Source organism: Carassius carassius, chromosome 29, assembly GCF_963082965.1.
Source record: "Carassius carassius chromosome 29, fCarCar2.1, whole genome shotgun sequence".
In the NCBI taxonomy this organism is placed as follows: Eukaryota; Metazoa; Chordata; class Actinopteri; order Cypriniformes; family Cyprinidae; genus Carassius; species Carassius carassius.
In genome coordinates this window covers 6,200,371-6,213,632 of record NC_081783.1, presented here as the reverse complement: position 1 = coordinate 6,213,632, position 13,262 = coordinate 6,200,371, and the positions used below count along the sequence as shown (strand labels likewise).

The window sequence follows — 13,262 nt, the reverse complement described above, 5'->3', positions numbered from 1 at the left end:
ACTTTAAAACCTAATTTATTCCTGTGATAAAAGCTGAATTTCCAGTATCATTACTCCAGTCTTCAGTGTCCCACATGATCATGCTGATTCATAATCAATTTGCTGCTTATTATTTTTTTTAAAACCTGTGACATTTTGTCAGGATTTTTTGATGAATAAAAAGTTAAAAAGAACAGCATTTATTTAAAATAGAACTCTTCTGTAACAAGAGAAGTCTTTACTATCACTTTGTATCAATTTAGCACATTTTACTGAATAAAAGTATTAATTTATTTTTTATTTTTTTAGGGGAAATGACTGACCCCAAACTTTGGAACAGTAGTTTATATTGTTACAAAATATTTCTATTTTAAATAAATGCCAGTCTTTTGAACTTTTTATTCATCCATAAATTTATATTGGGCAAACTGTCCTTTGATCATCTTTTTTTTGGATGAATTGCCTTTAAGCATCCTAATGGATCCAAATGCAATGGAATACAAATTTGATAGAAATCATAACTTTTATATCGCTCCACAGGTTTCTTCATTTATTTTGGATATGGAATCTGGCATAGTGATGAACGTAAGAGGCATCTACAGAACTGTGGTGTTGCGACGGAGAAAAAGAAACTGACAGGAAATGAAGGCACTGTGGAATATGTGACGCACATAGAGAAGACTAGCCCATGTTAAAGAACAGCAGATAAACTATAATAGTAACTAGCTGTTATCCACGGCATTCACCAACCAGCTGATAGACCTGTGTTTTCAGCTCTGCCTTTACAGTCACTGCCATCATGAACAATCACTGTAACACCTCTCAGTGCTGATGCTCTCATCTGTGATGTGATAGCAGGACGTTAGGGGTGTGCAATCTGGCATTAGAAATTCAATGCATTGATTACGGAATTGATTCTTTACCCAATATAAGCTTATATTTGTGACTTAATATAAAACACACATAATAGATATAAAACATACATTATAATGAATAGTAGCAAAATAACTAAACATGAGTAGTGACCAAGTTGTGATCTAATTTTTTTTACAATTGTTTTATTTTATTAATTTTTATTAATAAATCATTAGAATAGCATTGAATTGTTGGCATAGCAAATATTTTCACCCCTGTAAGACATACCTCTGTGTTTGAAGCAATTTGCTTTTTAAATGTGTTTTGATGAAAAAGGGATAGCTTGGTTTTGTTTTTGTTTTTTTTTTCAAATTTTTTTTTTGCATGAAAGTATTTCCACAGACAGTATCCTAAGATTTCTTCCACTGTTAGTTTGTTAAAAAAAAATAATAAAAAAAAAAAAAGAAAAAAAAAAAGAAATAAAAAAAAAGAAAAAAAAAAGAAAAGGAAGCAACCATTTATAGCATTTATACTTAGTTTTAAATGTATGGGATACGTGGTAAAGTGGCATTATTAAATAATGTGGAACACCCGAAGAAATATCGGTAAAGCCATGATAATGGTGAATGTCCAGCTTCACTGCATGTCTACATGATTGACCTGTCTTGTTAAAGTGTTTAATTGTAAGATTTAGTATTAATTATTTTAACTTACAGTATATGCCTGAGATGTTAAGCTGTTTGGATAACACTATTTCATGTCTTCTTTTTATTCTGATAAACACTATTTTTTATCTTAACCTATGTTACATGTGTTGTGTAACTATCGCTGAATGTTTGACAGAGATATCTTACAATGTACAGTATTCATCTGTTGTTTAACAACCAGAAGGTCTGATGATGTTGAAGAGGAGCAAGTATGTATGTATGTTTTGTCTTGTAAAATTAACATTTTTTCCCACTTTATTTACTTTATAGATTTTTTTTACTCTACAATTAAGTAATCTAACATTTTCTGAAACACTATGATGAATAAGCAACAATCTACACTACGTTGTACACTGCGGTCATTCAATACATGACAATATGTTTAATCCAGCTGACAAAGTGATGCAAGCAGTGGCCTTAAATATGGACAGCATGAGCATCTGAAAGTGTTTCTTCTGCTATCCAGTGCTCAAGTCTTTCTCCATGTTAAATACTTAATTTTTAGTTGTAGATTGCATTGTAAATTAGTCACTGAGAGGCTAAGAATCTGGAACAACCATTAATAACAATGTGTTAGTGTCTCACTAAGTAATGCACATCAACTTCCATTTAAAGCCTTTGTATCATTGTATCTTATCATTATAATAATTTTTTTAATGATGTACGTAATGTGTGGATTATGCCATTGTCAAAACATTGCAAAGTGGTTGCATACGAAACAATAAAAATTTTCACCCAAAACAATGTTTCCCCCACATAATTTTAAACAGCCATTAAATCATTTTATTTACATTTTAATAGATATTTTTTCTTGGTTGGTAGGTCTGTTGAGCTGTTGATTAGTTTAGTTTTTGTCTCATCTCAGTAATGTTAATGATGATATTTGATTTCAAATTACTGCAAAACTCAACTGCCAATGGAAACAGATTTCAGCATGACGCTTCAGTAAACAAAGCACAAAACTCCCCAATTATTATTATTATTATTATTAATAATAATAATAATAATATAAAATAATTGATAAGTTGACCACTATTTGTGAAGCATAAAATAAATGACACAGAACTCTCTCACAATATTTCATACTGAATATTGTATGAATATTCTATTATTTATAAAATAGTTCACCCAAAAATGAAAATTAGCTAGCGTTTTACTCACCCTCGAGGCAACCTATGTGTACATGACTCTTCTTTCAAACGAATCCAGTCGGAGTAATATTACAAAATATCCTGGCTATTTCAAGCTCTATCATTGTAGTCAGCGGGTTATTGCAGTTCAACAGTCCACAAGTCGTCAAATAAAGCGCGCACATCCATAATAAAACATGCCTCACATGGCTCCGGGGGAGTTTCATGTAGTGAATACATGCGCTTTTGTAAGATAACTTCTGTTATCTGTCTTACGCAGAAGCAGTTCTGGCGGATGACGTAAGACGTCAGCGTTGCGTGATTATTGATGAATGTGACTCTGAGAGCAAAACAAAACGCCTGGATATAAATTAGAAGTGCAAACCGAGGATTTACGGTTGTCTGCTTTTTTGACTCTCTTTTTGACTTGCATATTATGAGTTACCAAGGACCATGGGTTCAGTTTGTGTGTGTGTGTTCTAAACAATGTCATATTTATCTTGGATGAGAAAATAACAGCAGGTTTTAAATTTTAGGTCAAATAATATTTTAAATTTGAATGACGTCTGCTGAATTGGGATTATGAGTTAAATACTGCAAATAGCTGCAGTCCAGCAGAGGGCGTTAGAGGATCGCAGGACGGGGCTCACAGACTGACACTGAAGGGGGAGTGTGCAGATGGGTTGGGGAAATTCCTCTTTTCTCACAGAGGATGGAGCTGACGGAGTGTAAACGGGACAGACAGTGGACAAAGAGCTCCTGTATTGCTCTCAGGCCCCGTGTGCTCTGTTGGAACTCTCCACTTCAGACATCATGAAGCTCTGGCTCTTCTTCACACTGGCACTGCTCTGGCTGGAGCTCCAAAATGGTGAGCAGACCTTTCTTTTATTTTTATTTTTCTTTTCTGCCTTGTTATTATAACTTCCAAACATGAAGAAAGTAAAAAAAAAAACTATCTTTCTATTGCTAGGAAAGGAAGTAAATGAATGTGTATGGTGTGCCAGTGGTGACAGTAGTGCCAATGGAAACCAAATTCCAGAGTAGAAAGGGGAGGAAAGATCAAATCAGGGCAGAGTTTTACTTAAACTTATGATTTAATTGTACAGCAAAGACAAAAGATAGAGAATCAAATATGTTTGCATCCTATCAAGGCATTTTTTAAATGATTTTTTTTTTAGGAATCACAAAAGATCTGTATATATCTATATAGAGTTTTACCAATACCTCAGTATTGTTTCATATGTGTATGCTTTTGCACCGAGAACAAGAAAGGCATACTTCCAGCATCTCTGTTTGTACAGCTGTAAGACTATAGAGCTGATTTCCAGATGGCAGAAAACTCTTATGCTTGCTCTCTCTCTCTCTCTCCTTTTTTTTTTTTTTTTTTTTGGCTCGGTCATAGGAGTTATAAAGTGTCACAAAAAGAGAAATGAAACACATATGCTGTATTATGTTTATGGCCTACTAGCAGTGAATAAATGACTGCTACTGCTCTTTAGAAGTTCCTCATGTAAAATTTGCCAGTCACATCCAAATGCTGAACCAACACGCTGTTGACCAGGAAAACTGTGTTTTGGTGTACCCAGGTGTGTGTCAGCAGGTCAAGCGTAAGAAAGTGCCTGGTGAGAACAGCATTAGACCAGGAAGAAAGAGGGTGAAGGTTCGCTACCCCAAAGTAAAAGAAAAGGAGGAAGGAAGCAAGAGCCAGTCCATTCTCACCCAGGTCCTTGATAAAGGCCGTTTTCTCAGACTGGGCGAGAGCCTTTCCTTGAGTCCTGGCAAAACAATGGAACTGAGATGCAAAGGGACTAATATTGGCTGGGCATATCCCTCTTATCTGGACACCTTCAATGACAACCGCCTCAGGTATTCTTCTTTATTATTTTATATATGTTAGAATCATAAATCTAACACATTAATAGCTCCTGGAGTATTCTCAGTTTGGAATACTAGAGTTTGAAAGTTGTATGATTAGAAACATAATTACACTATATGTGAATAAATACAAGTTTCAGTTACACTTTATTTTAAGGTGTCCTTGTTACAGTGTAACTTTACATTAAGTACTGAGTAATATTATTAACTACATGTACTTATTATGGTTAGTGTTAGGATAAGGGATTGGCTCAGGGTTAATTGCATGCAATTATGCATCATTTTTGTTAGTATAGTAGTAAATACATGTAACATGCAACAAGGGCAACTTAAAATAAATTGTTACCCAAAATTCTATTTTTATGTAAATAGCTCAATTTAAAAATTGGAGTCAAACATTTGGCAGTCTGATAAGGAATCAAATGTTAAAAATTGTGACAATTTTATTCAGTGGTCAACTGTAATTACTTCAGGAAGGTCATGTCGGACACATTGCTTTTTGGGATACAGTTTTCTGTGCTTGTGCTTGTGCTAGTAGGTTAATAATTTCATCCATTCAGAAAATTCACAATAGGTTTTTGTAGATAAACTTTTTTTGACGAGCAAAATAAAATATTATATAAAATTATTAAAAAATATGTATTTTTAAAAGAATTTCCCGAAGTATTCACTGTTAGACATAAATTCAATATATAATGTTGATTTTAAAATGAATTTAAACCAGTATTATTTTATTATCAATTAGATGTTATTATAGTTTCTTAATTAATTATTATTTTTTTATTTTCTGTTTTCATTTTAATTAAAATGATTAATGTACCCATGGCAAGTAGCTAAAATAAAATTGAATTTAAGTTTAATATTATTTTAAGTTTTAAGGTTATTTTATTTAAATTGCTGGACTTTTAAAAGGATTTTAGGTTTTAGTTAACCCTCTCACTTCAAAAGTGGACTGCATAAAATTACATTTAAGAGACTGTTTCAAGCAAACTGAAATGATTTCTAAACTGAACGAATATGCTTTCCTTTATGGATAAAATATGATCTTTCTGAAGAAAATGGTCAGAAAAAAAATATTTATCATCAGTGGACATAAAACGAAAACTTCATTTGTAGAATGAATCATGCATTCCATAGTATATTTAGGCTTATTATATACTGCAGAAACAATACAAGTAGTATGATATTGTATGCATAGCCCAGGTCTAGACTTGATTGTTTGTGTTGTTCCAGCATCAAGCAGCATGAGCGGTACAGTCAGCTGATTCTGTCGTCTCCCTCAGCTGCTGACACGGGGGAGTACAGCTGCTGGGTGGTGCTCTGTGATGGACAAGAATGTACAAAGGATGGAGAAAGCACCTCTGCTACATACATATACTTTACAGGTACAGCATCTGCTCACATATCATCTATGTGATCTTAAAACTCTAAAGACATTGTTACAATTCTCTTTGTATCTAGACAAAGAAGAGCTGTTTGTCCCCTCTGCCATCTATTTTGAGATCATCTACCTGCGCCCTGACAAGCCTGCCACTGTCCCGTGCCGGGTGTCAAACCCCAAAATCAACGTCTCGCTGCACAGGGAAGTTCCTGCAGAAGAAATTGCTGTGGATGGGACCCAGATCTCTTACAATCCCATGAAAGGCTTCATCATCCTAAACCCCAGTCCAGAACAGAAGGGCGCTTATTACTGCAAGGCCAACAGCACCACGAAAACCACTTCACAAATATCCACGAAATACCAGCTGCTGTACGTGGAAGGTAAGAGGAAAGCATAATAGAGTTAGCACACACATTGTACATAGTGTTTTTGGTAAAAAAAAAATGCATTTATTCCCTCGTAGTGCCTAGTGGCCCCCCTTTTGCGACTATTGAGGCTTCTTCGAACATAGTGAGTGGTGGAGACATCTTCAATGTTACATGCACAGTTCTGGGGGAACCGGAGATGAATGTCAGCTTCAGCTGGAGGTATCCTGGCCAGGTGAGTGCTACATTCTTTGTTTTGTTTTTAGAAAAGGTGATTTAGTCGAGATCTGAGCGTCTGATTCAGGATGATTGGGACAATAATATTTGAGTTTTTCAGTATTATGCTATTTTGTGGATGCTACAGCTTTGCTCATAACAATTATAAAGAGATACACTATTGATAAAAGTACATACATGTCTTTACTGTACCTTTTGATAAATTTAATGTGTCTTTGCTGAATATATATATATATATATATATATATATATATATATATATATATATATACTGATTTTGAATGGTAGTGTTACCACAAAAATATTAAGCAGTGCTATTATTTTCAACATTTATAATAAGAATATTTTTTCTTGAACAGCAAATCAGTGTATTAGAATGATTTTTGAAGGGTCTTGTAATACTGAAAATTAAGTACAGGAATAACTTGCATTTAAAATATGTGCAAATAGACACTTGAAAATTAAAATGAAAATTGTAACAATAATTCACAATATTACTATTTTCGCTGCATTTTTGATCAAATGCATCCTGCCTTAGCATAAGAGGCTTCTTTCAAAAACATAAAAATGTTAATTCTTCCAAATGTTTAGCAGGTAATGTTGATTCAGATAAATAGGTGTCCATGTGATGTGTGTTTCTCAGGGCCAGAGGCCGGTGAGCATTCATGACTCCTGGCGACTGATAAACCGTGGAGTGGGACACACAACACGCATCTCCCAGAGCGTCATGATAGTGGATGATGTTGAAACCATTGACTATGGAAAGTACATCTGCACCACCAAAAATAAGCATGGAGTGACATTGGTGGCCACAACGGTAAAGTCACACGAATAAGAACAACATAAAGATTATATTATTGAGCTGAGCTGGACTCCATTCAAACTTCAAGCTTCATCCTGCTTAATGAAATCATTATGAAAACCATGCATTCTATATAGGACTAGAAAATAAAGTGCTTCATTTAAACTGAGACTCAATGATGAAGCAAGTTAATGCAAGGTTCATGTTCAATGGTAAATCAACAGCATACAGTAATACAGCTTGTGATGCACCATTGTCTGTGAAAGTGTTTTTCAATCATGCTAACCTATAATACTCAGAATGGTAGGTGTTAAGTTCTATATGCATGAAATATGTCTGAGGAGCGTGAAGGCTTTGTGCTCCGCTCTAATTGACTCCGTATGTGGAATGTGCTGAGGGAGCCCAGAGCTTATTTTGGTTTGGTGCGACACATTCAAATGTTTCTCCTCCTCTCAAAGAGATTTCTATTATTGAATTATTAGCAATTTAAGAATAAGTTACAGTAGAATTCACTACACACACACACACAAAAAAAAAACAGAACACAGTCATAGACTTCCAGCCGGAACATGATGAAAAGAAATAATAAAACCAACAGATACAACAGGTTCCTGCACACATTCACTGCTTGGCTACTTAAAGAGACAGTATTATCAAAAATGAGAATTCGGTCTTCATTTACTCACCCTCATGTTGTTCCAAACTGGTATGACTTTTTGTTTTGTGAAACAAATTTTTTTGAAGAATATCGGTAACCAGACAGCTTTGGTTGCATTATAGGAACTGAAACAGTTACCAACATTCTTTGCGTTCTACAGAATCCCATACAGGTTTGGAATAACATGACAGTGAGACAAAATTGTTAATGACTAATTTTATTTTTAGGTGGACAAGCATTTCAATTAAAAAGTTATAAACATGTGGTGACAATTACAAACAGATTATTTGAATTCTTTATTAATTGCATATTTCAATGAGTTTCAGTTTCACACCAACATCCACACAAACAGCCTAGTAATACATACCAACATAGGAAAAAACTAATACTTATGCTTTTTAACTTCTTTGTAAATAGCTTGAATGTAAAGCTGCAGTGGAGGGGTTTCAGACAGAGGGGGAGCTCCAGATGCCACAAAACATGCTCGGTCATTACATTGGTCTCATGATCAGAAATAAATATAGAAACAAGGACAAACGAACACTCAAATCCGCCATAGGGCTCAATCATACAGAATGTACAAAACCCGTATTCAAGAAAGTCATTAAAAAAAAAAAAAGTCAGATTCCCAATAGTGTATGCCTTCAGTCACAGGGCTTCCCAATGACTTGCCATTTACATATCAAGCATACTACACCATTGCATCTCTGATTGCCAAGAAATTAGGAAAAGGGGTAATTCAACCCTTAAACAGGTATTAATCAAAACATTCAAGACTTCTAATCAATTCATTCTGCATCAATCACTGTATTGCATCTCTCCTATGCATATGAGAGTGATATGGAGAGCATATTTGTGATGAAACATGCATCATGATCTGGGTAAAGCTCACCTTTTTGTAGTTCTTAATGTGTGATTTAAAACAAATACCATTTACAAAATCAAAAATAAAGGCATGATATAAACAAGAAAAAAAAATGTTGCATAAGGTTTTGAGAACACCTGGTTGTGATCGGTGAATGTTTCCATTTGAGTAAATAGTAACAGTCGGTTTATGGCATGAGTTCATCTATGAAGTGCCTCTTTAGAAAAGTTCATCTGGGATCTGAAGTCCTGCATAAAGTAAAGGGAAACCAAACGTTACACGAGCAGCAGCATCTGGGAAATGTCCATTGGCCAGCTTGCATTTGGGCATTCGTCCCAGAGCGAAGATAAATCTGCGTATATACAGGTACACTTAAAGGTGTCTGGTGGAAAAGTTGATAAAGGCCCCAGTCGTGGATTCTAATGTCAGTCCCAAAAAGTCAGGACCTTCAGGGAACAAAGCAATTCAGGAGGGGAAAAAACCCATACATTTGAGAGAAACCTTCTACAAGCCCTGAGATATTTCTTTTTTCCTCCATAGTCTGATGTGAAAGGCAAAGTACGAGGGTGACCTCATTGGTGAGTGCTTCTGTGCAATATAGTCTTCAATTTTTTTTATTTTTTATCTGTACAAGAGAGTCAACAAAGTCCATTCCATATTGAGAGCCATTGACATGGTCCAGACCAGCTTCAGCATGCAGGAAGTGCTCTGTCCTGTATGAAAGTGCTTCCTGGAAGCTGAAGGCCATTGTTATCTGGGCGAGACAGGAGGGCTGGAGAACACTGCAGAGTTCCGCGGTGACTGGAGATTCAGGGACGGGGAAGGGGAGACCTTACGGGGGCTGCTCAGATCACCGTTGTGGAGCTTCCAGAGCAGCTCTTCATTCTCCATAGATAGGCGTTTGTTCACTTTGGACTCCTTCTGGAGGGTTTCCTGCAAAACCGCCTGCTCTGTGGACAGTTGTCTGCAATGGAACAAGGCAGCTCTGGTAAACCTGATTAGAGTAGTCACTATTACTGCACAAGATGAAAGAGCAGAAGGTCTCTCGGCACAAAGCTTTGCAATGAAAACACACCATTCTTACCACAAAAAGAGCACAAAGTAATCAAAGCAATTAAAGTGTCAAGCCAGAAGCAATTTTGTAGAATGTCTTGTACCACATGCAGATACAATAAATCTTCAAAGAATTTAGTTTGCTCGAGGTCTAACTGAATGAAGCCCACTGGGAAAGCACCCACATTTTAGAAGCTAGACAGGTGGATTGAGTAAAATAAGTTCTAAAATCCCAAGGGTATCATATTTATGAACACAAGTTTGTGGTAGGCTACCTTGACAAAGCAGCATGTCTGTCCATTCTGGCTTTAAGGTCCTCGTTTTCCTGTTGCAGTTTCTTAAGACATTCATCCAGCTTCACATTCCTCTCCATCTAACAATAAATCAAATCTTAGAGAGTTTCTCCAGCACATATATTGGAGCGTCAGATTTATGTTAATCTCTTTACTGTGATGAGAATGTAGACGCTTTATGCACAACAGATAATTGAGCTCACCAGTTTGTCTATCTGCATGAGTTTCTTGTTCTGTTCATGGATCTGTTTGTTCTTGAGGTCCAACACTACTTTAAGGCTTTCAAGCTCCTGCTCCAGATAAAGAGTATGCGAGTCCTTAAACATAAGAAAATAAGCAAGAGAGATCAAGAATATTTACTGGCTTTCCTAAACTGGATCATTAAGATCCAGTAAAATAATAAAATAAGTCTCAAATTCAGGATTCCACATTTGGCGTAATTCTAATTTTACCCCAAATTAGGTTACTGTCTCTAATAAAGCCTTCTCCTGTGGTGTAAGAGTATATACACAATATTGGGTGTTGTTGGTGAACAAACTAAACCCATGTGACAATGTGAAGAGCGTTTAGATAAAAGCATTTGCTAAATGCATAAATGTAAGACACTACTTTTTCCTAACAGCTTAAGGGTCGAAAGTGTCCATAGTTGAAGAAACCCTGATATATGAACTTACCCTGTGCTGGATTTTCACACTGTTTATAGGATAGGGTTTTACAGTATTATGCAGGGTAGTTATCTAAATGCCCTCGCATGCATTTTCAGAATGTTGAGTGTTCTGGAATCTCTTTAACTCTGATTGGAAAGGCCAGTCTAATATTAACCTGTCACTCATGGAAAACACACAGTCTACTTAGAGATGCATTACTATCAATAGCACTGGCTAAGTCTGTTTGATAACACCGATATTTGGGAGCTATACAGGAGTGATAACGTACCTCTGTTTTCTCAGCCAGAGCCTTCCTTCTCTTCACTTCAGCATCTAGTTTTTCTTTGAGGTTGTTATTCTCCATCATGAGCTCCTGAATTCGATTCTGTTTGAGGAAAAATGCACTGAGATGAAAATGTCTGTTACATTTTGACAGGGCAAAATACAAGAAAGGAAAAGTGAGCAGGAAACACGGATGTTGCGTGGAGAACTTTAGCTCTTGGTCACTGCCTTACAGATAACGTGTCCTCTGATTCCTTCAGTGTTGCATTGAAAGTCTGCATTTCCTTTTCATGGGACTGTCTGAGTTCTGAGAAAGTCAAGACAGAGCAGAATATATCAGAGCATGATATATTAATAGGTAATATTGATGTCTTTAAACATTATATTAACAAGTGCAACATTTACACACACTTTTGTTGAATTTTTGCGTTTGAGGTCTCCATAGACATTGTATTTACTGTACAACTGTTATATTTTATCCATTAACACTACTCCTAATCCTAACAGACATTTTATTATTTATAAACCATTTTCCTTATACAGACTTAAACTTTATCCCCACAATGTCATGTCACTTTTTTTTTTTTTTTTTTTACACTTTTATTTACTTAACTTTTTGTTTTCATAAATGATTATGTTCCCAAAAGAAGATTTAGGGAGATTGTCATCTTTAGCTTCTGGATACAAATTTGTCCCCAAAATATGGTTCAGTAGAACACACACACACACACACACACACGTTTTAGAGACCGATAAAGACCATATTAGATAAAAACAAAGCCCAATATTATTTACCTTTGAAAGTCTCTTCAAACTGTAGTTTAAGGCCATCCACCTCCTCCATATGGCTGACTTCCAGCTCCTTCTTCAAAGCCTCGTGTTTTTCTCGCAATTCTTTTAGCTAGACAAGTACAAATAAAGTAATTTTTAAAAAAAGTCTTATTGGTTTGTTTTGTGTATAAATGATGGGGAAGTCAGATACCATATGTCCAAACAACTAAAAGTGGCTCATATACCAAGGTACAAGAAAAACAAAAGCTATGAAACCACTCTACAGTTTTGAGAAAGTGATCATGTTTAATATGACAGTTTAAGACATCAGAAATAAAGTATGTCCAACAAAAAGTGTGTAGTGACACGAAAGGCCCACTGTCTTCCACACCTGCTGCTCCATCTGAGCTTTGCAATTGTCAGCCTCCTCCTGGTAGGTCTGATGGACCTTCTCCCACTCAGTGGAGTAAAAGGTCTTGAGTCTCTCCTCGAGGTCAGTGAGGTCTGAGCGGTGTTGCTCCTGGACCTTCTGTAGAACTCCATCAAAAGCAGCACGCAGCTCCTCCTTCTCCTGCTCCAGACGCTCACAGGAGTGAGCCGAGCTCACTGAGGAAAAGATCCGATTGGACAAGTTAGATCAATTAAGTGATTAATTCAGTTTACAAAAATCAATCCCCTAAAGCACCATTTAAGATGAAAGCCCTTTTTCTGGCATGATGACAGCAACACAGAAAAAAAATAGGACATCTGATATCTAATGCACCAGTTTGTGATATGAAAATATAGATATGCTATATGTAGACAGCAGTGGGATAACCAGAGCAAATGCTGAAAGGCCAACACGTCCATTTGCTGCATTGACATCAGGCCCTGCTGAAACTCGATGCTATGATTCATTACTCAAGTATTCTGCATGAGTCCCAGTTGTCTTTACAGTTACGTTATCTCGAGCAGTTCTGTAAATAATGTGTCAACTGTTACAAGGAACATGTCAAATTACAACTAAGAGAAGGTTTAGCAAAAGGAACACTAATCCTAAGAGTCATAATGAACAGAAGTTTCCTAACCAGTCACTTTTCTCTCTCAATCAGAACAGTGTCACAGATACGGCCCCTGTGAGCATCAGCCACCTTTGGTCTTATAGAAAGAAACAGATGGCACTTCACTGCCCTGCACAGGACTGCTGTGGTTTTCACACAAAGTAGCAAGCTGAATCCTGCAGCTGCTTCGGTCTTTGTAGTCTGTTACATGGAATAAGAGGCTATTATTCATTTATAAATTAATTGAACGCAAACATAAACTCATACATATAGTGATTTAAAGGAGGCACAGTGATGTTTTAGGGAGGCATGAAAACAGAAA

The 13,262-nt window shown here is 36.1% G+C and overlaps 2 protein-coding genes across 6 annotated transcripts in view; one reads left to right on the top strand and one right to left on the bottom strand.

Moving 5' to 3' along the window:
• Positions 1-3,376: 3,376 nt before the first annotated feature.
• pdgfrl (platelet-derived growth factor receptor-like) lies at positions 3,377-7,500 on the top strand. The gene is made up of 6 exons (XM_059515552.1): positions 3,377-3,539; positions 4,258-4,537; positions 5,780-5,931; positions 6,008-6,307; positions 6,391-6,527; positions 7,173-7,500. The coding sequence occupies exons 1-6, from the start codon at positions 3,485-3,487 to the stop codon at positions 7,362-7,364; spliced, it is 1,116 nt and encodes a 371-aa protein (XP_059371535.1). The 5' UTR covers positions 3,377-3,484; the 3' UTR covers positions 7,365-7,500.
• Positions 7,501-9,290: 1,790 nt separating this feature from the next.
• The window catches only part of mtus1a (microtubule associated tumor suppressor 1a), a 29,497-nt gene continuing 25,525 nt past the window's right edge, over positions 9,291-13,262 (bottom strand). For all 5 annotated transcript variants that reach the window (XM_059515548.1, XM_059515547.1, XM_059515551.1 and 2 more), the window contains 7 exons: positions 12,292-12,506; positions 11,925-12,030; positions 11,363-11,436; positions 11,137-11,232; positions 10,404-10,517; positions 10,183-10,280; positions 9,291-9,818 (listed from right to left, as the gene is read on the bottom strand). In XM_059515548.1, coding sequence (XP_059371531.1) covers positions 9,605-9,818; positions 10,183-10,280; positions 10,404-10,517; positions 11,137-11,232; positions 11,363-11,436; positions 11,925-12,030; positions 12,292-12,506 — 917 coding nt within the window. In that variant the 3' untranslated portion in view covers positions 9,291-9,604. The remainder of the gene's footprint in view (positions 9,819-10,182; positions 10,281-10,403; positions 10,518-11,136; positions 11,233-11,362; positions 11,437-11,924; positions 12,031-12,291; positions 12,507-13,262) is intronic.

What these genes read in the sequence shown, in the direction of transcription:
- pdgfrl (XM_059515552.1), top strand. Translation starts at nt 3,485, where the DNA reads ATGAAGCTCTGGCTCTTCTTCACACTGGCACTGCTCTGGCTGGAGCTC. An exon ending in TACATACATATACTTTACAG is followed by an intron (nt 5,932 to 6,007) that starts GTACAGCATCTG and finishes CTTTGTATCTAG; the next exon opens with ACAAAGAAGAGCTGTTTGTC. An exon ending in CCAGCTGCTGTACGTGGAAG is followed by an intron (nt 6,308 to 6,390) that starts GTAAGAGGAAAG and finishes ATTCCCTCGTAG; the next exon opens with TGCCTAGTGGCCCCCCTTTT.